The 26861-nt window shown below is 36.2% G+C and overlaps 1 protein-coding gene and 1 non-coding gene across 2 annotated transcripts in view; one reads left to right on the top strand and one right to left on the bottom strand.

Annotated features, from left to right (window-relative positions):
- Window positions 1-26093, bottom strand: part of MALRD1 (MAM and LDL receptor class A domain containing 1) — a 516995-nt gene extending 490902 nt beyond the window's left edge. The window contains exons 1-2 of the mRNA XM_049777533.1: window positions 26056-26093; window positions 10787-11112 (exon numbers count right to left, since the gene is read on the bottom strand). Of these exons, the coding sequence (XP_049633490.1) occupies window positions 10787-11112; window positions 26056-26093 (364 nt within the window). The remainder of the gene's footprint in view (window positions 1-10786; window positions 11113-26055) is intronic.
- Window positions 7430-7536, top strand: LOC126015121 (U6 spliceosomal RNA). The gene has a single exon (XR_007498016.1). It is a non-coding gene; the product is annotated as a U6 spliceosomal RNA (small nuclear RNA).
- Window positions 26094-26861: the final 768 nt, after the last annotated feature.

Below are 26861 nucleotides of genomic sequence, written 5' to 3'. Positions count from 1 at the left end.
GCAATGGCTTTTTAATATACAGTGTACTACAATGGGGAAATTTCCTTGTACTCAAAGTTTTTTATATATTTTATTACCTGCCCTTTTGAGAGAACATATATACTACCATACAGCTTACTTTACTATTTAGAAAAATATCTCTTTTGTAGATGTAGGTTCATGCCCTCAGAAATTTTGTAACTTGAGTAACAGAAGTTCAACTTTTTTCAGGATTACTAGTTGCATCTTTAGATATAACATGCCTATATATAAAACTCCCACTTATAGACAACCAGGAATGGTATATGGGATGATAAGTATTGCTTATCATATTTCTTTAGCTATAGATAAATATTGATGTCTAAGGTATTTGCTTAAGGATAAAACAGCTCACAAAATTTTAGCACTAGTTGCCTTTGAAATTTTCCATGGAAGCTTACATATTCAATGTCCTTTGTGTACACATTTGAGTGGATCATGTGTGATTTGACACAAAACAAGACTTTTGTAACTTGAGTCACAAAACAAGAGCTGGGGCCAGAACAATAGTACAGCAGGTATGGTTTGCCTTGCATGAGGTTCCACTTAAATGCAATCCCTAAAATCCAATATTGTCCCCTAACCCACTAGGAATGATCCCTGAGTGCAGATTCAGGGATAAGCCCTAAACACAGAGGGTGGGGACCAAAATACAACAATAAGAAGAATTGTTAGATACGATAGTTTTATCTGGTTCCACAGTAGAAAAAAAATTAAAAAACAAAAAACATTGTAGTTGACAAATTCATCTACTCCATAAAATAATAATCAATCTAATCTAATATCAGTTGACTCTAGATGCCTCAGTCCTCTAGGAGCTAAGGAAACCCAACTATTTTAACTGCCCAAGTCTTGCATTTCTAGAACTTGAATCAAAACAGTAAAGAAAACTACTTGTAGCCCTGGAAGAATAGCTCACTTTATTAAGGTAGGCTTATTTTCTTTGCTTACTTGAAGTTTTCCCAAAGTACATAACTCTAAGAAGTTGATTTTCATTGTTCGTGGTAGATTCTCCTGGAATTGTGACAGAAACTGTAGGATTGGTCAAGATACTTGAGCCAAGTTTGGGTTTTTCTCTTATGAAATTAGTCATCGAGCCAGTTTTAAGAATGTGACAAACCTTCAGTTTGTTCCTTTCACATTTTGACAGGAAAGAGCACTGCTACTTCCACACAATTTTTCATACTTTGTCACAAAAGAAAAATACACACAATACAGTTCATCTTTCAATTCCCTCTGTCCTCCATGAATATACAATGTGGACTACTCCTAGAAATAAAAATCTGTTATGGAAAATTATCCGTGCTGCATGGCTGAGTATAGTGCCATATAAGCCACCTAATAACTGTTAATAGTGAAAAGTTCCTAATGTTACTTGGCATAAAAGATATTTTTATGAAACTTGCTTTCACAATAGCTGAACTTCTCCTACAGATGCATATATAAAACTACTCCTATACATACATATCATGAAAAAATGTCCAATTCAAGGTTTCTATGAAATCCATCCTTTGGTGCAAGATTACAATCTGAACTCTTGCAAGAACAAGTGCTTTGGAGAAAGGAAAGAAAATATTACATTACAAATAATATAAAAAAAAAACTTTGTAGGGGCAAGAGTGGTGGCACAAGTAGTAGGGAATTTGCCTTGCATGCACTAACCTAGAATGGACTGAGGTTTTTCCCCTAGTGACCTATACAGTCCCCCAAGCCAGGAGCAATTTCTGAGTGCAAAGCCAGAAATAACCCCTGAATGTCATTGGGTGTGGCTCCAAAATAAACAACAACAACAACAAAACCAAATCTTTGTAAAAATCTATTTAAAAAAACTGAGAAAATCAACAATTTTGTAATTTTTATTGTTATCTCTTGTTCCCAAAGGGAAAAGTTTACATTCTTCATCTCAAAAGTTTCCATAAATAATTTTTCAGTTTGTTTTACTTGCATAAGAGATGTGCATGCTTTGTTAATATAATCCAAGCCTGCTTAGTCTCTCTTGATTCACCACTTTGAGTCTTATCATTTAATTCTGGTTCTATTTTTTCCTGCTTTTATCAAAGTATAAATCAAATTTTTCATCAAAACATCACAGCTCAGGTTTTTTATATTTTTGCAAAACTTTATAAAAGTCTTCATTAATTCACTTTTCTATTATACACTACTCCATAAGATATTTCATATTCATTTCAAGAAGTTCCTTTTTCAACTTTTTAATAGATGTATCTTACAAATGATATAAGTTATACAAAACAGATATATCAGAAATTACTTTAGTTGACAATAAAGTACTAACAAATAAAATTGCCTATCTTATTTTCTCTTGAGTATAAAATACAGTTTTAAAGATATGTATGTATATATTCTGACATCAAAAATTAATGTCATTTTCTTTCAGAATTTTTCATATATTTTACATTTCTCCAAAGTTGTGTAATGCATGAAAACCATATTTCATTATCATCATTCTATGATTTTAGATTACGCCTATTTTGATAATGGTAGAGACAGAAAGTCTAGTTCGAGACTCATGTAACCAGTAATTATCGACATATCTCAGAGTTATTAACTTCTCAGTTTAAAAACTCACCTACTCTATAATTACAGAAGGTGTTATTGATTTAGTGGAGCTTAAGAGCTTTACTCCCCTGTGATATAACGGTTCTATGCTTGTGCTCACACACTAGGAAAGACCAATAGATTCACAGAAATAATTAACACAAAACAGTATTAATGATTTCATCCACAGCAGTAAGAAAAGGGCATTTCACTAATTTTCTAAAAGCACCCAATTCACAGTACTTAAGTTGTTACAGAAATTCTAGTAAATATCTCAGAAGTCCAAAGAAGAACACCCAAATACTAAATTTTTGGAAAATTTTAGGTCATTTATGCAAGCTATGAGAATTTTGAGTCTAGAGCCCGCTTGGTCTTTTTTCAAAATTATATTTTATGTTACATGTTTACAAAAGCATTAATGTTTATGGCTTGGATGTATGTCACTTCCTCACTTCACCACCACCAAACCGTCTGTCTTTTTAAGGACCAGTGTCCAGGAATGAGAATATGAATGCCCACCCCCGCGCCTCTATTTATTTATTTATTTATTTATTCTTTTGTTTTTTTGGGCCACACTTGGTGACGCTCAGGGGTTACTCCTGGCTATGTGCTCAGAAATCTCTCCTGGCTCGAAAGATCATTGGGACACCGGGGATCGAACCGTGGTCCGTTTTAGGTCAACCACACACAAGGCAAACACACTACGGCTGCACTACGGCTCCGGCCACTGAATGTCCCTTTCAAAGACTAATTAGAAATTGGAACCAGTTCAAAAGAAATACAATGTTTTTCAAGATTAAGATGATTCTTCAACAATAGTTTATGGCCAAAGTAAACAAGAAAAAGGTGTCCCAAGGAGAAAGGGAAAGTGGATGCAACCTCACAGGAGGTCACTTGGGGATAGAGGCTGGGGTGTCAGTTGGAAGACACTTGGAAGAACATAAAAAAATTGCATTAGCCTCATATGAGGCCAAATATTCCTTGATTCCAAGTCAGGTAGTAGCAGAAGAGGTAATTCCAAACCTGCAGTCCAACTACTGCATTCAAGAAACAAGTGGATACCACTGACAGAGTATGATGGTTCCAAGTTGGTGAAGGAAAAGGACCTCCTTCCTCACCATGGCTGAGACAGGACAGGATCTTTTGACCCTATTCCACAATGCTCTCACTAATGTAGCCAACATTTTCTTTGCATACTAGTTTACTAGCAAATGTTTCTCATCTTTTATTCCAGATGACAAAACAGCTTCTGTGACAAAAATAGAAAACTTTATTTCTTGTTAGTTTTGAGATAAGGACAAAGACAAAGAAAGTCTATTGTGCATCTGCTGAATATCATCTAGCTCTCATTTCTAAAATTAATACAAGACAGCAGCTGAGAAAACCACTGGATCTCTTTAAAATACCATATATTCTAATTTTAAGAACAAAAGATAATATTCTAGCAAAATATAGAATATATACAAAATTAAGTGTCATATATAAGAACTGGCCATCTTTACAAGTTTATATTAGACAATATTACAAAATATAAATTTTAGTTATTTATAATTCAAAAAATAGTCATAGGGGCCAGAGTGGTAGCACAGTGATAGCATCCCATAAGGTCCCCAGAGCCAGGAGCAATTTTTGAGCACAGAGCCAGGAATAACCTCTGAGCACTGCTGTGTGTGACCCAAAAACCAAAAAAAAGTCATATATTAAAGTTACATATAATTTTCAACATTCTAAGTTATGCTATAATGTAATTATTTACATATTTTTTCTAATAGTTTTCTTGAGATAAATTCATAAAGTGAAATTCCTACGCTGGGGCGTAAACACTTTAAAAATCTACTTTTGTTTCAAAGAAGCTACCAAAATGTAAGAGGCTCAACACATCTGCCTATGCTATATGCATGCCCCTTTTCTCAGAATCTTCACATCCATGGACCATTTTGTGTCTACTTGGCTTCTAAAATATTGTCAGTCTTTTACCAGTTGGGACTCTGATTGATAGTGAAGTTGATCACTTGATCAAACATGGCTATATTTTTTCTTTGGTGTGTGAGTTGTTTTTTTAAAACTTTTGCCCATATTTCTGTGAAAGCATACATTTTTTCTTTGATTTATTCCTGTAAGAACTATCAGGTATATTGAAGTTTCTTTTCCTCTTTTATTTGTGATGCTGTTAATAAATTGAAACTTTGAATTTATAAGTTCTAATTCACTGATTTTTTTTTGGTACTTTCATTTAATGCATAAAAAATTCTTCCATGGACTAATATATTATTAGGCATCAATATACTACAAATGTATTTTGAAGATGTATTATACCTTAAAGAAAAAGATAACTTTCTCTGACACTTCAAAATTTATCTCCAAGAACAATAAACACAATAGCTCCTTTATAATGTTTACCATTTTATCTTTTAGAAATTTTCATGTGTGGAGTAAAGAAGTATACTGCACACAACTATTTCATCTTCATCTATTGTATTTGTTAAATTGACAGCATTGTAGAGTGTTTAGTAAAAAAGTTTTTAGTATCAGGAAAAATTGGCTACAAATTCTCAGTTCCACCACTGAATGGCTCTTTACCATTTTATTTAATCTATGTCTCATTTTTCAAGCTGTCAAGGGGAACAACAATAGTTCCTACTTTTTCAGCATTTGGGAAGATAAAATGCTTATAAGTATGAAAGTTTCTTATTTATATTATTTATATTTTAGAAACCAAGTAGACATTTAAATTTCAATGATGGACATATAATGTCACATGCTGATTTGGAAATTACCAAATAAAAACATTTAAATAATTTTATATTAATAAAATCACATTTTCTTTTTTTTTTTTTTTTTGGTTTTTGGGTCACACCCGGCATTGCTCAGGGGTTACTCCTGGCTGTCTGCTCAGAAATAGCTCCTGGCAGGCACGGGGGACCATATGGGACACCGGGATTCGAACCAACCACCTTTGGTCCTGGACCGGCCGTTTGCAAGGCAAACGCCGCTGTGCTATCTCTCCGGGCCCAAATCACATTTTCTTAACTAAAAACTTTTATACTGTTGGGGGTCTCTATAAGTTGCACTCTTATAAGCCAGTTAATGAAAGTTCTTCCCCAAATTACTTGTGTTGCAGTTGATTACACAAGACAATCCCTCCAAAATAAGTTCCTTTGTTCACTAAGATTGCCACCTAAAATAATAACAAAAGTTCCTCTCCATTATTAATCTTTTTCATCTCCCCTTAATTAACTATCCTCAATTATTTTTAGAGATAAATATGAAGTCATTATATACGATAATAATATTGATCCTACCATGTTTTGTATTAAAATTTACTTTAATTGGCATGCAAAATGACTTCATGAAAATGTACACATTTACATTACTAAAACAATCACTAGCAAGCATACATCATTTTTCTGTATAAGACTAAACATTTAGTTCTAATTTCTTTTAGAATAAGCCTACATATTTATTATTAAATTTCTTTAGGTTTATCATTCCATTGAGCAATAAATGGAAGGCTTATAAGAGCTTTAAATTTCAAATGTTGACTTGCTAATACATTGTATGATGATATTTGGAGGTGGGAGGGCTTGGGAAGTGATTGATTCACAAGGTCCAATCACAAGGCATCATATGGGATTCATGATTTTTTTTTTTTTTGGTTTTTGGTTTTTGGGTCACACCCAGCAGTGCTCAGGGGTTGCTCCTGGCTTCACGCTCGGAAATCACTCCTGGCAGGCTTGGGGACCATATGGGATGCCGGGATTCGAACTGTTGACCTTCTGCATGAAAGGCAAATGCCTTACATCCATGCTATCTCTCCGGCCCCAGGATTCATGATTTCTAATGAGAAACACAGGAGATTCTCTCTCTCTCTCTCTCTCTCTCTCTCTCTCTCTCTCTCTCTCTCTCTCTCTCTCTCTCTCTCTCTCTCTCTCTCTCTTCAATAAAAGATGTATACAGCAAGAAGAAACTGGTCTTTGAAAAACAAAACTAAAAAGAAAGTTCTGGGGCTGGAGGGTGACGCTAGAGGAAAGGCATCTGCCTTGCAAGCGCTAGCCTAGGACGGACCACAGTTCGATCCCCCGGTGTCCCATATGGTCCAAGCCAGGAGCAATTTCTGAGCACATAGCCAGGAGTAAACTCTGAGTGTCAACGGTGTGGCCCAAAATCCAATAAATAAATAAATAAATAAATAAATAAATAAATAAATAAATAAATAAAAAGAAAGTTTGAGTCAGACATTAGATCTGCCAATGTTTTGATCTCAAAATGCCAATGGCCACAATAATGTCTACTGTTTACTTTTTGAAGGCTATAGGATTTGTTATAGTCACCTAAACTAAGACATGTTGCTATATGAGCAGGGTTTTGTGTTTTTTATTACTAATTTCTTCACTCTCTGTATCAAAATTTTGCACCCAAATGTAGTAGAAAGATAATGCATACAAAGTCAAATTTCATTCTTTCTCTTCAAGTACTCCAGTGGAGCAATGGCTTTTAAAAGCAGTTGATATTTATGTCATCCTATGGAAAATAAATATTTCTTTATTTCATATCATGTGGTTAGGTATCACAGTTTTTGATAATGTTTTTCTAAGGTAATTTTCACACATTTTACATGTGAATTTAGGTTTATATGAAGTAAATACTTGGGAAAATTTTTTTCTTGTTTAAGGTCATAACTGTAGTGCTTTGTGCTTTTTCTTGACTCTGTGCCTCAGAGATCACTCAGGCAGGCATTGGGGACCATATAGGATGCCAAGGATCAAACCTCACCATATGGAACACAAGTACCTTTTTCGCTTATTTTAATTCTAATTTCTTAAGTGTGTATAATTAGGCAAAATGTCCATTTTTGGTGCTCGCTTCAGCAGCACACATACTAAAATTGGAACGATACAGAGAAGATTAGCATGGCCCCTGCTTAAGGATGACTTGCAAGTTCGTGAAGCGCTCCATATTTTTAAGAAAAAAAATGTCCATTTTTGTGGTGTATTACATGAAATAAAATTACAAAAATAAATTCTTATATTTTTATTAAAATAGAGACTTAAAACATTTGTAAGAAGGATGTACAAATGAATAGGGAATTAAAATTTCAGATTAACTTTGTACATTTTTCTCTTTTGAATCACAGTAAATTTAGTTCTAAAGCAAATACGTATAAGAGTCAATGTTCATTCTAATTTCAGGTATGCAAAAACAATTATCTAAGACTACTGCTGGAGGCAATACTAGCGACTGTCAGAAGAACAACTTAGTATAATGAGTCTGATATTAAAATAGGCAAATCAAAATAAAAGAAAGATGAATAAGAAATAATGATCAGCATGGGAGCTGAATCTTCAATAGTTGGAACATATTTTTTAAAAAGAAAATTCCTGACCAGAATCATCCTGAATGGAGATATCAATAAATTCTTTTTTTTTGATATCAATAAATTCTAAGAAAGAGCGATTATTGTCATCATTAGTAGCAACTAGAACATCTAAAACTATTTTCTGATACACGGTATATATTATATTCAACATGATGTGTAATAAATTTATCCTATTGAAAGGATTCACTCTTTCTAAATGTAATCGCTTTTTGTTTTAAATTAGAAAGCTAAAGTATAGTATTTCTTAAGAGAGACCCTTCCAATAAAATAGGAAAGATTTTTATCAGAAAAAACCTTCAACTAGAATCAGTAGCATCTGAAGTTCAACTCCAACTATGCTGATCTCATTAAGACAAACCAACACATTCATCTCTTCCCTAAAGGTCAAACCATTTGGATGTTAAAAGGGGGAGCAGACTGACATTTTTCTCTAATCATAACTGCTGGAATCTCATCATAAAATTCACTTTAAAAGTCCCTAATCTGTGCATTTAGCATCAGATGTTTTCAGGAGAGAAATTGCGAGGCTGCCTTCATTCCTCCATAGTCTCTTCCTTCCTATCAGCCCTTCACCTCACTATGTGGAGAACCCAAGAAGCACCAATATAAAAGTGATGCTTGATTTATCAACAGGCTGGAGTTCACACTGAAATGAATATCAAAATGAAACTTCTCTAAATTGAAAAGGAAAAGTGGCAACGCCTAAAGGTGATCTCCCACTGTAACATTTAAAAGGAAATGTATTTGCATGACAGTTCTCATGCTATCCTACCAGGGTGCGAGTTATTCAAATTTTTCATGTATCCAAGACCTTTCCTGCTAAGCAACTTACTGCCTCTTTCACATTAACCTTTTCTACAAGCAGGACCATGAATGTTACCACAGCGGCACAGTAACAGGGCTTCTCAGACATTAATAATGGAAAGGACTTTGCACTTAGTGTCAGAACAGTCATGTGCTCCTCTTTGCTGTTCACCTAACCACCATGAGGACTTCCAAGGACAGCCAGAGAAATGACTGTATCCCACACTTAGCACTTAGAGGGATCGGACACATACAGATAAAAACGGATGTCTTTGGCCTTGTATATTTAAAGCTTCTGAGGCTATAATAGTATGACAGCCAGCTCAAAGCCATGGCAAGCAAAGAGGGGAAATTAATACACTGATTTATTCTACACAGAAGAAATGTCCCAGTAATCACTTTCCTTAGTTTTCAGGCACTACCAATACCTGGATAGGAAAGCGGGAGATAAACAGAACAAACACAAATAGAGAGAGTCATATTTGGGAAGAAGAAAAAAGAATCAGCACCTCTGTAAATGCTAATTGATAGATAAATCAAAAGAGGAAGGAAGGAAGGAAGGAAGGAAGGAAGGAAGGAAGGAAGGAAGGAAGGAAGAAAGAAAGAAAGAAAGAAAGAAAGAAAGAAAGAAAGAAAGAAAGAAAGAAAGAAAGAAAGAAAGAAAGAAAGAAAGAAAGAAAGAAAGAAAGAAAGAAAGAAAGAAAGAAAGAAAGAAAGAAAGAAAGAAAGAGAAAGAAAGAAAGAAAGAAAGAAAGAAAGAGAGAGAGAAAGAAAGAAAGAAAGAAAAAGAAAGAAAGAAAGAAAGAAAGAAAGAAAGAAAGAAAGAAAGAAAGAAAGAAAGAAAGAAAGAAAGAAAGAAAGAAAGAAAGAAAGAAAGAAAGAAAGAAGAAAGAAAGAAAGAAGAAAAGAAAGAAAGAAGAAAGAAAGAAAGAAAGAAAGAAAGAAGAAAGAAAGAAAGAAAGAAAGAAAGAAAGAAAGAAAGAAAGAAAGAAAGAAAGAAAGAAAGAAAGAAAGAAAGAAAGAAAGAAAGAAAGAAAGAAAGAAAGAAAGAAAGAAAGAAAGAAAGAAAGAAAGAAAGAAAGAAAGAAAGAAAGAAAGAAAGAAAGAAAGAAAGAAAGAAAGAAAGAAAATAAAAAACCAACCCCAAACTAAAATATAGATGTGGCAGTAAAGGGCTCTAAAAACAATTGAATGAGTGCCTGCAGCTAGCTAATGGAGTCAGTAGTTAAAAGGAAGCAACAAGGAACCATTTAATTTTATAAAAATGTTTGTGGGAGACTATGCTATTGCTAAAATGCACTTTTCAGTCACACTGTGTCCTCCTGCCATGGAAACTGCTGGAGCATAAAGATCTTAACACAAGTCTTCCCTGAATGAGCAGTTCCCTTTTTATGAGCATTACTCCAGGAAGCAAAGGAGCACTTTGCAACCTGTGAGACTGAGCCAATCTCACTTTACGACCTCCCATAATAAAATGGAGGTGGTTCAAGAGCACACAATTAGTCTGGAATAGTTTATGGACAGAGTCAGCTCTCCTCTCCATCTCAAAATCAAGTAAAAAGCACCAGCAAGAGGCTGAGTAGCCCCAACTCACCGGACAGAACTGTCCAGCAAAAAATACATACAACCCCACTCATCCCATATAAACTCCATTGCAAATATTTCTAGTCTCATTTCAAGCTTAAGTTTATCGTTTGCATCACAGCATTTTACAGCCACAATGATGAGTATCTTTAAAAAATTACTTGGATGATCCAACAGGTAAAAAGCTATGTCCTGCCTGTCTTTCCTATATAACAAGCAAACACACACACACACACACACACACACACACACACACACACACACACAATTAAAAACAATAGTTTTATTATCAGAGTGACTTTTGTGTTTTACAAGTATATATTTATATTTTATTTAGATTTAAGATCTATAAATATGCAAGTCAAGGGATGGAGTATCAAATCCCTAGACTGCTCCTCTGTCCCTGATCTGGGAAAGGGAAATTCGTGAAAGGAAGTAAGCACTTACATTGCTGCTCATCACTCTGGTCCCCACATTGGTCTGTGAAGTCACATACATTGTCAGGAGGCAAGGAGACCCCATTGCTACACAAAAAGACTTCTGTTCCTTGCTGGGCCTGGACAGAGATGAGAACACAAGAAATCCAAAGGAAACCCCAAAATTCCTCCTTTGGGAATGCCCACATTCTGGCCAGCAGTAAAACTTGATTTGAGTTTCTCTTACAGATCAAGCCATTGTAGTCATTGGGTTCACAATCAGACACATTCTTTTCATTTTCTCTTTTCTCTGATTTCCAGTCTTGCCTCTTGCGAATAGGTACTCCCGGTAAGGATCTGTAAATTAAAAAATGACACCCAGGGCAGAATGTTTATTCTCTCAGAGGAGTGTTCTTGGGAAATATTTAACTCAAGCAACTTTTCCACTCCTATATTGAAGTGAACACAGATCTTTTATTGCCCTACATATACCAGCTTTAAACAGTATAAGCCTTTATGACCATGCTATCTCCAGAAAGAAAGAAAAAGAAAAATTAAGGGCAGGGACATCAAGGGGAGGGGCAGAGAACTGAAGGAAATTTAAACATAGCATGCCAATGTTCAGTATGAAATCCTGTATTTACTTCATCCTATTCGTGTGCTCTACAACTTTCTCATGACTACTAAGGATTATTGTGTAGTTTCAACTATTAGAATTACATGAGGCAGTGAGTAAGGAAGTAGAAAGCCTGTGTTGAAAACAGGCAGGGGTGGGAGAAGAGGAAGAAGGGGGGCATTGGTGATAGGAAGGTTGCACTGGTAAAGGAGGGGTTGTTCTTTTTCATAACTGAAACCCAATCACGATCATGTTTGTAATCACGGGTGTTTAAATAAAGATATTACTTTTTTAAAAAAAAGAATTCCATGAGAATGAAATGCTTAGTTTTTGCTATTGAATAAATCTTCTCATTGCTTATTTAGACAAATCAAGATCACTGTTTTACAAATCATTAGAAATGAACTCAAGAAAGTTCAAAATAGAGTAGCTTGGTAGTAGGAATTAGAATTCAAATATTCTACTGCCTACCTCTGTGCTTTTAGTCTGTAACATACTGTCTTCTACTAATTTTATTTAATTTGCTTTTACAGGTTAAATACATGCTTCCTGGATACATATTCAGAATGAACAATATACTAAAAGTCAGAGTGCATATTCTAACAAATTCAGTTTATAAAATAATAAAATGCTATAAAAGTTAATACAGAAATTATGTATGGTTTAGTATTCAAAAAATTATGCTACATATGATTTCTGAATGGCATGCTAAAAAGCTTTCCCAACTGCTTTTGGAATTTCTAAAATATAACTACAAGAGGCCAAAGCCTCCTATGAGACTTAAAGTAAAAACAGCATAATAAAAAGGATCTTGGGCAAAGAATATATCTGCACATTTAGAGAAAATGATGGTAAGAATAGCAACTATAACAAATGATTCCTGAGGCAGATAATTCTAGTAAGACCCAACAGATATACATGCATATATATGTGTGTGTGTGTGTGTGTGTGTGTGTGTGTGTGTGTGTGTGTGTGTGTGTGCTCAGTGAAGGCATGTAGGATTCAACAATGGAATTATATCATTTCCCCCATCAGATACTCTAACATTTCATTGTTCTGTGACTCATTTGGAAAGACATACTTCTTCTTATCCCTCCACATTCTAAATGGATATGGATACCTTGTCTGCTTTTCTTGCTTTGTCACTTAGATGTTGATGGTATCATTGTTCCACCTTATTACTTTCCTATGTTTAGGTTACATTTTTTTTTGTTTGTTTTTTCGGCCACACCCGTTTGATGCTCAGGGGTTACAGTCCAGGCTATGCGCTCAGAAATTGCCCTGGCTTGATGGGACCATATGGGACGCAGGGGGATCGAACTGTGGTCCTTTCCTTGGCTAGCACTTGCAAGGCAAACATCTTACCCCTAGCGCCACCTCGCCGGCCCCTAGGTTACATTTTTTTTATTTTTATTTTGATCATATTGGATTACATATCTTTCACAGTAGTATTTTAGGTACATAATAACATTGAATCAGGGGATAACCATCACCAAATTTGTCCTCGCCCCGCATGCCCCTGTCCCTTCCATGCAGCGAGCATATCCCCCACCATCACCCCCGGGGCTGCTAGAGTAGGTGGTCCCCTCTTTTTCTAGCTTACTATTAGTGATCATATATCTGTTTGGTCCTGGTAACCTCCCTTCTTTCCCCCTCTATTTGAGAGATGGAGCTCAATAATTCGAGTTATGTGTTTCTGTTTGAAGAAAAGAAAAGTAATAGAATGGGGTAGAAAACAATAAATAAAAAAATTTAAAAAGTAAAGAAAAATCAAATAAGCTAAAAATGGGCGGAGTCCTTCTAGACTACAGGCTTTCAACCTCAGTTTGAGAGAGGACATAAAAAAGGTAATTGAAACACCACAACAATACAGAAAGAAATAACAAAATAAATATCCAGTGAGCCCTACAGTAATAAAGACAAGCACCACAAAATAGTCTCGGTCCTGAAATCAAACCATGCCGGAGTGCAAAAAGAAAGAGAAAGATAAGATAAAAATAAAACAAAATTGGAGACACCAACTTCAATATCTAAACCAAAATAAAGAAGTCAAAAAATAAATCAATAAATAAATATATATGGATAAAATGATTACTTTGTGCTTTTTTATCCCCCCCCCCCGCATAGGCACAGTAACTATTGGGGATATTATAGAGGGAATTCCCTTGACCTAGGAGATTCAGGGTTTCTCCAGCCCTGAAGTATACTGTCATGGGATTAACTATAGACTCTTTGCATGATCATTTACTCTCCCCTCTGTGCTTTTGTGGTGTATGGAAGACTTCTGCTTCATCATGTATGGTAAGATCAGACCTCTGTATCTAGAGATCTTGGTGTCTGTACAGATCAAGGAATGGAGCTTATGATGAAGTCTTTCTTTGTGGTTCTAGCAGTTCTTCTCTTTCAGTGTCGTTTTTTTCTACACATCCTCTTTACTCAGGTTTTTAGATGTGTGTTGTTAATCAGAGTCTCCCAAATACATAAAGTCCTGATCATGCGCTTCTTCTCAAGCATCCACATATGTGTGCCATGTCCACACACAGCTTAAAGGGCATGCCTACTTGAGCCATTATTTTATAGGAAACCTAGATCTATCTTTCTTTCTCTGCCCTGTCCAACCTTGGATCCCACTGTCCAAGTTCAGAACCTAAATTCAGTCTTTTAGCTCTCAATCCTCACATTCCATACAGTCACTATTGTAGGAAAAGACTTAACCCATGTTCAACCCAAGTATGTCTGCTACCCATGTCTTCTTGTCCTTTCTGCCAGCTGATAGGACCTGTGAAAACACAAATGCATTCCTACAGGCTTCCTTCTGGATCAGTCCTCCAAATTTTTTAGCAGACAGAGGTCACAAACCCAGATAACCTCCAGAATTCCTGGCCCTTCTGCTCTCAGCCATAATGGTGTTGAATTCACATGCTCATGCTCTCTAGACATGCCATGTCTTCATGCCAAATCTGAGCTACTTTGATAGCCCTACCTAATCCGAGGTGATGCAAATGCACAATCTAAAATGCCTTTTATCAAAAGATACATGATTATTGTATTTGGTGATGCTTTTCTAATTCTTGTTTGAAACTGCACATTTGGGGTAGAGTGCATTTCATCACCATTCCATGCCAAATAAATGACTGCATTATATCAAAACTCATTCCAGATAAAGAATAGAAAAAAAGAGAGAGGGAGAGAGGAGAGAGTATAAAAAGAAAAAGTGTCCAAAAGCATGCAAACATAGAACCACTTCAGTTTTGTATCCTGATACTGAATTCGGAGTCCATAACATTTTATATGTTCACTGTTTTCTATTTAGAAAAAATATAGTCCTGTATTTTGTTGCAATGTAACTGTTTATCATCTAGTTTCTGCCAGGAAACTCCTTCATTAACTGTTACTACCTACTAAAAATGATATTTTACTGTTTCAAGTACTATCCATCATTTAGACAAGATATGATCTGGGATAGGGCACCCAAAGAAAATCAGTTTTATACTTCAGAAGACAAATTTACAGTTTGTTGCCAAAAGACAAAAGTGGTTTTTCCAAATAATTGTTTATTATTTTCTCTGAATAAACCAAAGGGGAAAAATACTGGTAATGATACCAAATAAGTGTTTTTCTGTATGATTTATTAAGGGAAGAAAAAAAGTGGTATGCATCTCAGAGTTCTGTGATCAAACTTGATGTTTGTTCATACTGTGTCATTGTGTCCAGAATATTCTCTTGCATTGTCACAGATATACACATTATAAATTATGTTTCAGTTGTTCAAGATCTCAGTACTATTAAATTATGGAGCCTGGATCCAAACACAAGATAAAAAATAATGATGAAAAAAATAACTTGAGCTGAATTACATTGCCAATTATTTTTTATGTGTGAGACATTGAAAAGGCAAAATATTCTAAACTGGCCAACCAAACTCATTTATAGTAAACACACGGTTTTATCTTTTAAAATGACTAAAAATTTACTTTTTCTATTCTACACAGGACAGGGACAGGACGATAGAAGAGATACAGTGAGAAATAAGCCAATATTCTAGACTTAAAATTGACAACCTGGGAAGTTAGTATAGGACATTAACAAAATGCATACTTATACTACTTCTAATTTTAGCAATAAAAGAATTACATTTTCTATTTAAAAATTAAGCCAGATAAATAATAGATAGAGCACATATCTTGCATGCCCAAATGATTAGGTTTGATCAAACACAAATGACTGGGTTTGATCCCCAGCACCACACATGGTCTCCTTAGCTCCAGGAGGAGTAATCTTTGAGCGTAGAACCTAGGAGTTAGTCCAGGACATTTCTGGTTATGGCCACAATTTAAATAAATAAACCAGAATCAAAGATAAAGCTCAAAGAGTTAAAGTATATGCATGGTACTATCAGGATAAAGGATACAGTTTTGAAAATACATAATCAGATGGTTGGAGCAATAGGACAGTGGGTAAGGTGTTTGCATTGCATTTAGACAACCAGATGCAATTACTGACACCCTGTATGTTCCCCCAAGCTCTGTAAAATGTCATCCCTGAGCAGGGAGCCAGAAATAAGGCCCCAAAAGTGCCAAGTGTGGCCCACAAAAAATATTAGATTTGTAGTTCAACTGAAAATTCCAAAGAAAAATGAAGTTCTGAAAATTAACAGCAAAACATAATACCTACAAGAATGATTATTTATTCTAACAATGAATTTATAAGCAACAATATCAAACAAATAAGTTAATAGCAAATATTGTAAGTAAGAGAATGGAATATTCTTTTTGTATTGATAGAGACAAAATTAATACTGAATTTAGAGACAAAAATTAATACTGATTTTAAACTTAAAAAAACTAAATATTTATTTACCATGAAAACATCAAATTATAAAGTGTTGAGATAATAGACACTGACAATTTGCCTCCAATAGATACTAACAAATAAATACACTTCAAATTCTTCACTCAACACAAACACACACAAAAATAAAATATTAGTTTACTGAACTAGCTTCAATAAGTTTCATAGATTTAACTGTAATGGAAAGCTTTTTTTTTTTTTTTAGATATTAAAGACATTCAGTACAAAAGCAGAGGATTAAAAAGGAAAGCTTTAAATGGAATGATTCTCAACTTTCAGGTCTAACAAAACAGTAAAAACAGATGCCCAAGGAGAATGAATCACCTCCTTCTGAAAATGACTAGACACTCTTGGACTTGATTGATCTTGGACTTGCATATACTACTTCCTCTGACAATATGTTGCTTGGCACACTCAACTATATGGTTTGGTTGATTTTGAGCAGCTCAAGTTGTGCCATCATGAGTGTCTTATAGTCAGAGTGTTAGTCTCTGTATCCAATAGATCTTTTGTGAAAGAAGGATAGATGCCTTGTTGGCTTTAATGCAAAATATTAGGCACTGATAATGTGATTCTCTTTTCCAGAATCGTACATGACCTCATCTTCCACAGATTCTGACTAGTGCAAATTACAAATTCAAGAACTTTCCCTGGTTTTAGGTACTACATAGACTTTTGTATATACCTTGCTTCCGAATTTCAAATAGATTGACCAACCAAACTGTGCACAACTTTCTCAGCAGCATAAGGTACAAAGTACAAGTTGTCTCTCCCTTAGAGAATTAGCATCATTCCCAGAAGTGCCATAAAGATGTCATAACTCTACCCAGACAGGTTTGTCACCCAAATTCTATTAAAAAAAGGTTCCATCAAAATGAATCCAAGTTTATAGGCCATAGAACAATGCCATGTCTCTAAGGCTGAGCATATTGTCCAAGCAGCCGCTCCAGCCAACTGAAGTCAATACTGATTCAGAGTTGATCTGAAGCACAAGTCATAAGTGAAAGTATGTTGTGACCTGCCTTAATATAAAATACAGTTTTATAATGTTCTTGTTTATTGGAACAGGAAAAATGGATACTCTTTCCCAACTGGCAGTCAAACAGAGGCTCAGTTGATTTGTGTCAGTATTTCTTCCAACTACATCTGGAAGAACAGCTGTTAAAGTCATGATCTAATTATGCTGCCAATATTTCTCCATTAGTTTCCCCAACTCATCCACCTTCTGCAAAGGACAAAGAAACAGGTCATAGCAAGATGCCAATGATAAAGGAATCTGTGCCAATGTAAAGTTAGTTTGCAATTCTTTCAAAGACTGGGCTTTGTTTTTCTGATTTGCATCTAAGCAAACAAGAGGTAATGTCACAATATTGAATGCTATTCTTACAAAGGCATGCTTACAATGTAGGTTTTAGGGACACCCCATTTTAGAGGCACATACAACCCTATCTGACGTGAAGCATATATCTGATGTGGCTATGCCTGAACTCATGTACAAGCAAAAATGCAATGGGAAGAGAGATAGACTAGGGATTAGGGCACTTGCCTTGAATGTGGCCAATACCAGTTTGATCCTAGAATTAAAGGTGAGCCAAGACATAAAAGTAAGCCCTGAGCACTTCTAGGTGAGGCCAAAATACAACCAGAAAGTAAACAAAGTATGTTGAACTCTTGTTTTCTAAATTTTGTTACATTCCAGACAGAAATTGCTTAGCTGAATTATCTGCCTTTGCCTGGCCATGGGAAGAAGAAGACCGAGCACTGGGTTTCTTAGAAACTATTGTGGGGAGGGGTAAAATTGTGCCCTTCTATCTATATTGTCACAACATTTGTGCTAAAATCTGTCTCTTTGGGGAAAGAGCCTCAAAGTCCCATAGATTCTCCCATACTTAATTGGGTGACCTCTTTCCTTTTGCTAATCTTGGATTATTTCCTTATATTGTCATAAATATTAGCTATTAGTATTATTAGTATTAGTACTTATTGTCATAAATCTTAACCACCCACTATTAATTCTTGAATTGATCCCTAGACTTGGGGGTGTTCATGCTTCCTCTGTCTTCTTTGAAATTTCAAACACCCCAATAATTGTCCCTGGGAGAACCTGCCATCTCCTTAAAACTTTGGAAACTTGTGAGCCCACACACCATGGTGGTGTCCATCTGACCTTCCATAGTGTGTGTGACACTTCCCTTTCCCACAAGTCTCTAAGGACCACTGGTTATCTAGATCTTCTAAGAGGAAGTGAAAAGTAAAGGATTAATTTGGGAGTGGGGGATGATGAATAAAAATCCAGAAGCTAAAGCTTCAGGAAGTGGCCTCTAACACCTCAGAGAAAGAGAAAAAAAAAACAGAATTTGAATGGCAAGAATCTAAGACTATTTCACTAAGAACTTTCCAGAAACGATATTAGTTTATAAAGTCTCGATGTTTGCCTGTTTAGACTGAGCTAAGGACCCTACCTTTGAAAGAGTTGGTGGTATAAGAGCTATGTTCCCCCAAATTCAACATATAACTTTTGCCTTTAGAAACTGCAAAAGGGACCTGGCATCTATTGAGAAGATGGCATTTCTAGGTGAAGAAGTGCCACCAAGAGACTCTATAGTTATCAAAATTGTATGATCTCCTAACTGCTGCTATTGCTTTCCCCACTGTGGGGTGGATGTCTGTTATTATTGTTTCTGCCGTAAAAGAGATACAACTCTGTGGGGAGCTAAAAAGGCAGAAAGGAAGAGTTTGTGAGAGAAGGTAGACTTCCAGCAAAAGTTGGGATTTCTCCTCACAAAGTCTCTAAGGACACAGTCGACTTGCTGCTGCCACCTCACACCCAGGTTCTCTATAGTTTGAGATTTTTTTTTCTTACCAAAGAGATAACTTTCCTCAGCACCACACACCTGACTCAAGTGCCTCCCCTTAAAAGCCCACAAGATGGATCTAAATTTCATGAAGGTCCTGAGTCAGGGCCCTATGCAGCAACAGGCGCTAGTGCAGGAAAAAGTGATTTCTTCAGCTGCCTCAGACTGGGAAATAGCAGAGAAGGGAAAAGGCCGCATCTCTTGAAAGACTAATTCAGACTTTTAAGTAGCCTCTTCCTGGCCCCTGGAACATCCTGTCTCTACCCTTGTCTCTCTTATGACAAGAAATTGTGCAGAACAAATAGGGTTCACGGGAGAAGGAAGGAATCTTGGTCTCTTTCCCCATACTCCTCTCCACACATAAAGGCTCAGGTGATATCACATAACATTCTGTTGAAACTTCCACTCAACAGTCACCTAAATTTGCTTCACTCTACCCTCCAAATGTCTTTTCTTTCTTGCATTTTGGAGAGATGAATTCCAAGACCCCATGGGGCCGAAGCGGTGTTTGTCAGGCATTTGCCTTGCACTTGCACGCACTAGCCTAGGAGAGACCGTGGTTTGATCCTCCAGCCTTCTATATGGTCCCCCGAGCCAGGAGCAATTTCTGAGTGCATAGCCAGGAGTAACCCCTGAACGTCACCGGGTGTGGCCCAAAAAACAAAAAGAAAAGAAAAGAAAAGAAAAGTCTAAAACTTTCTACCACTGAACCTTCTACCACTGAGTCACATCCCAGCCTCTCAAATCTGATTAAGCCATATGTTCTTTAAAAGATTACTTAGAAATTTTACATTATTTAATAGGTTTTTATTGGGGAGGGGCATACCCGGTGATACTCAGGGGTTACTCCTGGCTATGCACTTAGAAATTGCCCCTGGCTTGGGGGACCATATGAGACGCCAGGGAATCAAACTGCGGTCCACCCTAGGCTAGCGTTTGTGAGGCAAATGCCTTACTTCTAGCGCCACCACTTTGTCCCCCCTTTTTTACTTAATAGTTTTTAACCCCCAAAAAGTTTTGCAATATAGTAATAGTTTTTGAGGCAATTTAAGCTTATAAAATTTTTACAGAAGGCAGTAAGTTGTAGTTTTAATAGCAAGCACTTTGCATAGATCTCAGTAATCCTTGGCTTTACATAGATTCGTCATTAGTTTATAAAATCATACATTGAGAGGCTAGGGAAGTAACTCAAGGTAAGATGGAAAATTCAATCCCTGATACAATACCCCTCCATTCTAAGCACAGCTCAGTAGAGCCATGGTGGGCCCATGTGCTACATCACCAGCCTAAGTAACAAGACATAGAGCCCAAGAGAGGTCTTAGGACCTGCACACTGCTAAAATTATTTACCTTAATTGAGTAACGGATATGACACGACGTACAAAAACTATGACAACTGGTCAAACCAGAAATATAACACATGAAAAGTACCTCACAGTCTCCCAAATTAATGATACTTTCAAATGTTCTTAAAATACAATATTTGAACATAATATCAAAATTTGTCTATCTTAATTGAATTTTCTTTAACCTTCCCTAGAGTATAACTCTTAATGAAAAAAAAAAACCATTCTGATCTGAGAATTCAGAATTAGTAACACTTGTAAAATCATTTAATTAAAATGGATACATCTATATTTTTAAATTTCTATTCAATCTATGTAAGTCTGTCTTCCACTCACCAATAAGGTTATCTTTGCTTCCATTTGGTAAATGGCAGTGACAAAATTGATACCTAAACTAAATTTATATCTTTCAGGTATTATGAAGACTCCAGGAAGACATTCTAGACCGTTTTTTCTTCTATGGTCCTGAAGCTAATGGGTGCTTTAATGTGGCTCTGCATAAAAAAAACCTTGCATTTTCTATTAATTTTTAGTGTACTATCATGGCCTTTCATCTACTAGCTTGGCAACACAGGTGAAATTTAATCAGTAGTTCCTTGGTGCATTACAGAAAATAATTCTTGCAACTCATAAATAATAAAATACAGGACCCTGATTTGACAGAGTTTGATACCAATTTAGGAAAATATTGTATCTGAACCATAAAGAATAAAAATTGTCCTGGTTTTCAGTTAGGCTTTTGATAATTTCTAATGTTGACTAAAGTTAGATGGGGTAAATAACTGTAATGCAACTGTAGTTGTTTATAATTTGGTGCTTGTTTGAAAAAATTTTAAAGCAATTCTCAAATGTTTGGTCAAAGTTAAAAATAGGTAAATTAAAAATGGCTGTATCACCTGATTCTGTTTTGACCTCACTTTAAGTGGCTTAGAGGAGAAACTTCTGGATGACTAAATAATCTCAAATAATAGAAGCTATTGAGAATGGATAATTATCTGGATCCTAATTTAATTCTTATCTTAAAGAAGACATTGTCTATACATTTACAAAAATTAATCCTGTGGTTCAGCTTCCAAATTTTTCTCTGAAAAGAAAACACATTTTTAATATTCTATAAAATTTTCATCTAAGAGTTTCAGTCCAACTTGGAAGTAATTGCCACTCCCCCAAAGAAATGAAACTCAACTCAAAGGGAATAATTGTGCTAATGTGGGATTGTATTACAAAGAGCATTAGAAATAAAACATCAGTAGTCTTGGGGCCGGAGTGATAGTACAGTAGTAGGGCACTTACCTTGCATATGGCTAACCCAGGACAGGCCTAGGTTCAATCTCCAGCATCCCATATGGTCCCCAGAATCTGCCAGGAGTAACCTCTGAGTGTTGCCAGGTGTGGCCTCCCAAACAACAAACAAACAAAAAACATCAGTAGGCTAAAGAAAAAAAATACTTGTTCCACATTCAAGATCAAAACTTGATATTATATAAGTCAGAAACGAGCACTGTCAAACTTCCCTAGAGCCACCGTCTCTGGATAGAAAACCATCATTATTCTTCATGATGAGGATGTCAGGAAAATGCAGTTTGGGCATTTTGTTTTTCAAAGGTACATGTAAGTGAGACAACACTTACCAACAACGACATTCAGTCTGGATATTAAAATCCAACTCACGTGGGCCTATGCAAACAACAATTGCCACTCTAACACCATGTTTACCGTGCTCCTTTGAATCTAATCCTTAAAAAGAACCCACTTAAAATTTGAGGTTAACTTAAGCTAATATGCCTGTATATGGAATGTAAAAAAATACTATGCCTGTAATATTTAAGGAGTTACATAAGTTTTATGGCTTTAGATTGCCGTGTGTGCTGTTAAGAAATATTATAATGTGTTACAATCTGGGGACTTGAGGGACAAAGTAATTACATAGATTCTGTCTTATTTATCTTAATGTTCTTTGGCTGAAATTTCAAAGTTAAGATATCAGCAAGGGGATTTCTGAGACTTATGTTATGGGTGATTGTCCTTCCACTGTAACTTTACCTTGTCCTCTTTCTTTGCATCCTTGTTCTCATAATTAAAAATAAAAAAAATTTTAAAAAAATTCAACTCACACCAAACCGTCTACTTGAATTGGGCTCTTCTTTCTTTACTAATCATGAGCCTTTCTTGACTCCTGAACTGCCCGCAAGTCTGCTAAGAACCCAAAATCTCATTGAATTTTCTTTTCGATATCTTTGCCCTAATGTTGATTATCATTTTTCACCCATTTCAGTTATACCATTGCCATGTAATCCCTGTCCTTAGTCAGAGTTATGGTTCTCTGTCAAAGCTTTGCAGAATGGCACACTCTCTTGTCATGGAAAACAGTTAGTTCAGCTTTGTCTTATGAACAGCTTTTGTGGTTAGAATTTTGGAAGCTAGTGGCTAAAAATATTTGAGAACAGAGGCATCAGATAGCAAAGGTTTCAAAAAGAAAGAATGAGAAACCAAGGCATACAGAAAGATTGAAGTCAGAAGGTGGCAATTTGGTAGCATCAGAACAACAGTAGCCACTCTATGAGAAGGTGACAAGATCAGAAAATGGGAAATTCTAAATAAGAAAACATGTCAGCTGTATATCCATATGTGTTTAGACTTAGAAATAAAAGTAACATGGAGCTTGCATTGTGCTATTTGGGGTTATCTCACAAATGACTAAAACTCTTTTCCCTCCATATGACATATGGAAAACCTGAAATTGCAGGCTTAAAGGTAGAAGCGAGATAAATAAATCTGACATGGAATATGCCAAATGCTATAATTAAATCTTTGGTATACATACTTCCTTGACATTTGCTCTTGTGCTTGACCTTTCCCCTTTGTTCTCTGGCAAGACTGCAGAAGTGGGAGTGGGAGAAAGAAGCCATACATGGTTATTACAAAATTCTAAAGAGCAGGGGCTTGAAAAGTTTGAGAGAAAATAGGAAGTTGTCCAACTGAATTATAACCATGATTTTTTCCTACTTTCAAGGTTAAACAAAGACATGTCTGGAATTCTTCACTTTTTCCCATTCTTTTCCTTTCTTTTCTTTCTTTCTTTCTTTCTTTCTTTCTTTCTTTCTTTCTTCTTTCTTACTTTCATTCTTTCTCTTTCTTTCTTTCTTTCTTTCTTTCTTTCTTTCTTTCTTTCTTTCTTTCTTTCACTTCTGCCTTAGCCATTTAATGGCCCAGATACATTCAGACTTCTTGGATCATAGTTGAATAAACTCCAAAATCAGGGAGGGAAATCATTGTAGTATATGAAAATATTTCCATAAGATTATTCTTGGAATTGTTGTATATAAAAATATTTCCTTAGGATTGTTCTGTGGCTATTGCCCCACCTAGACCTTCCAGGTGGGGGCGCTGTGGAGTTGGCAATAAATAGTTTGATGGACAGGGAAAAGGGGGTCTTTTGCGAGAGATGGGAGCAGGCTGCAAGGACTCTCTCTCTCTCTCTCTCTCTCTCTCTCTCTCTCTCTCTCTCTCTCTCTCTCTCTCTCTCTCTCTCTCTCTCTCTCTCTCTCTCTAACCTTCTTGTCTGTGTGAATTATTATTGCTGCAGATAAATATTACCAAGATCTCCCCCCAAAAGGGGACAAGGGGATGGGAAGTAATTTCTCATTCTGGGGACTAGTCATGGATTCACAAACACCTAATGAAGGATTTAACAGCACAGCTTCCCTACAAATCATGTGTATGGTTTGGGTTTGAAGTAGGAAAGCAGGAATCATACAAGCTTGCTGCAAGATGTTTAAGGCAAGCAAACCAAGCAGAATTGGGAAGAGGAATAAACTATCTCATGATAAGATCAAATGGCCCATAGATGCTAGCTCTAGTGCCTACAGTGAAAGCAAAATATTTGTAATTATTTAGGTAGAAAATAAAACCAGAAAATCAATGCAAAAACAGATTTTTCTACACACAAAAAAGAGGCATCTAAGTGGGTTGCAAGGAAAACTGAGTGATGAGTTCTGAGAAACCAAAAACAGGAGTCATTCAACCCTGAAGGGAAATGTAGTCTTTGGTAGAGACCAACACATGGACCAGGTGTCCAGCAGCAATGCCTCTGCAAGTATCACAAAGATCAATGATAATTTAGCACACACATGCAAATCTGAAGTCCTTCAACTTTCATTTAAAAAAAAAAAAAACCCAGACATGTCAGACAACCCAAAACATCAGACATGGTGACATGCATGCTCTGGACTTTGTGGGTAAAAGGTCATGGGTAATTTGGTGGCATTCATGTGCAGTAACTGTACATTGAGACATGAAAGAGATAACATGGAGGTAGCGCATTTGCCTTGCATGCAGAAGGATGGTGGTTCGAATCCCAGCATCCCATATGGTTTCCCCGAGGCTGCCAGGAGCGATTTCTGAGTGTAGAGCCAGGAGTAACCCTTGAGCACTTCCTGGTGTGACCCAAAAACCAAAAACCAACAAACAAAAATAAATAGGCATGAAATTTGAAAACTATGATAATGCTATCATCTAAGGCTATCATTTTTTTAAATGTTAAGGGAACCCAAGTCATAAGTGTCACTTTCTCAGTTTGATTTGTTTATAGGTTTACCTTGTTGTTCGTAAAAATTGTGGGAATGTTGCACTGGTGATGGGGGTTGTCCTCTTATATGACTGAAACCCAACCACAATCATGTTTGTAACCAAGGTGTTTAAATAAAATAGTACTAAAAAAAATTGTGGTTCCCAGTGTTTGAGAAATAGTACAAGGGTTAAGACACTGGTTTTGCACACAGCTATGTGGGATCGAATCCTGCACCACACTTTTGAGGCCCCAACAGAAGTAAGTGATCCCTGAGCAACCCGAGTTGCTCAGGATATGATGTGGCTCCAGAACACACCTCTTGGGTGTGGCCCCAAAACCACACTGGAAAGAGTGTGGTGGCAATTTCTGAAGAGTCAGATGAAGATGGAAATTTCAAGTGCTTCCCCGGACCACCACCGGGGTTGGTCCTAGAGCACAGCAGCAAATTGCCTGGAGCAGGCTCCAGGCCCCCTCAGCACCAAAAACGTACTAAGAATAAAAAAAAAAGGAAGAGAGGTAGAAATGCAATCTGCCGCCTGAGTTTTCTGGAAACCAAGTCCCTCGCTGCCTCCCTTTCAAGTGAAAGTCTGCCTGGCAGCTCCCAGAGCCGGCTTGAAGGACACGCATTTCCCAGCATCATCAAGTTTAAAATATGCGAGCTTCTGCCTGTTTACACACCGACCATTCTATTTCCGATTTAAAATAGCAAAAATAAGTTCTATTTCCAGAAGAATTCACTCCCAAACTCCTTCATTTTGAAGCCAGGGTGCCAAGATGTTTAATGCATTTGTAATTTGGGTGATTTTGACGCATTTTAATTGCCAAATTCAAATTGAACAAACTGGATTAATGAAAACCCAAGCAGTTGCTGTAACCCTTGGCTTAATCCATATTTAACAAGTATTGACAGGGTTTTTTTCTTTTCTTTTCTTTTCTTTTCTTTTTTTTTTATTAGGCTGGCAATAATCACACACCATCTGCTGCCAGTTAAATGGAACTAATTCAATTGTTAAATTACAAATATAAAGGCCTGGGTTATAAATATGTTTCATTAGAACGAACCCTAGGTACATTTCTTGGGCTGTGTAGGCTACAGCCATTTCTCGACAATTTAATGGGGAGGGAAAAATTCAGTCCTTTTTCTTCTTTCTTCCCCCTTCCCCATGTTAGTTCGGATTACTTTTGTCAGGTAACAGATAGAATAAGTAGTAATAGGTAAGTAATCATTCCTGTTTATTAAAAACTGTAATAGCACACCTTGATTTCTTTAGAGAAATAAGAAAAAAGAGCCAAAACATTAAATAATGATATGATGATATGGTGTATAGTCAATACAAACCAGTATTTTCATTATATCCTACAATGCTCAAATCACTTTATTTGACTCAAGGACATTTTAAGTAGAAGGAATGATTATTAATGCTGCTTCCTGGGGCCGGTGAGGTGACGCTAGAGGTAAGGTGTCTGCCTTGCAAGCGCTAGCCAAGGAAAGACTGCAGTTCGATCCCCTGGCATCCTATATGGTCCCCCCAAGCCAGGGGCAATTTCTGAGCTCTTAGCCAGGAGTTACCCCTGAGCATCAAACGAGTGTGGCCCAAAAAACCAAAAAAAAAAAATGCTGCTTCCTAACTTAATTATTTCTGAATCTATTTAAAAAAATCATATTCTGCCTGGACTTGAAATAACTAAGGTTGTCCAATAAAATCTCTAAGAATTTTAATTAAACATAGTTTTCTTGATTCTTATTTACATTTTATAAATAATTTTCTTTAAAAACCAGCTATTACATAGTTGCTCATTATACATTTGTTCCAAGAACAAACTCACTACCAGTGAAAGATTCCCTCTACCATTGTTACCAGGTCCTC

The sequence above is a fragment of the Suncus etruscus genome, chromosome 7 (genome assembly GCF_024139225.1).
Source record: "Suncus etruscus isolate mSunEtr1 chromosome 7, mSunEtr1.pri.cur, whole genome shotgun sequence".
Lineage (NCBI taxonomy): Eukaryota > Metazoa > Chordata > Mammalia > Eulipotyphla > Soricidae > Suncus > Suncus etruscus.
This window is presented reverse-complemented; position numbering and strand designations above follow the sequence as displayed.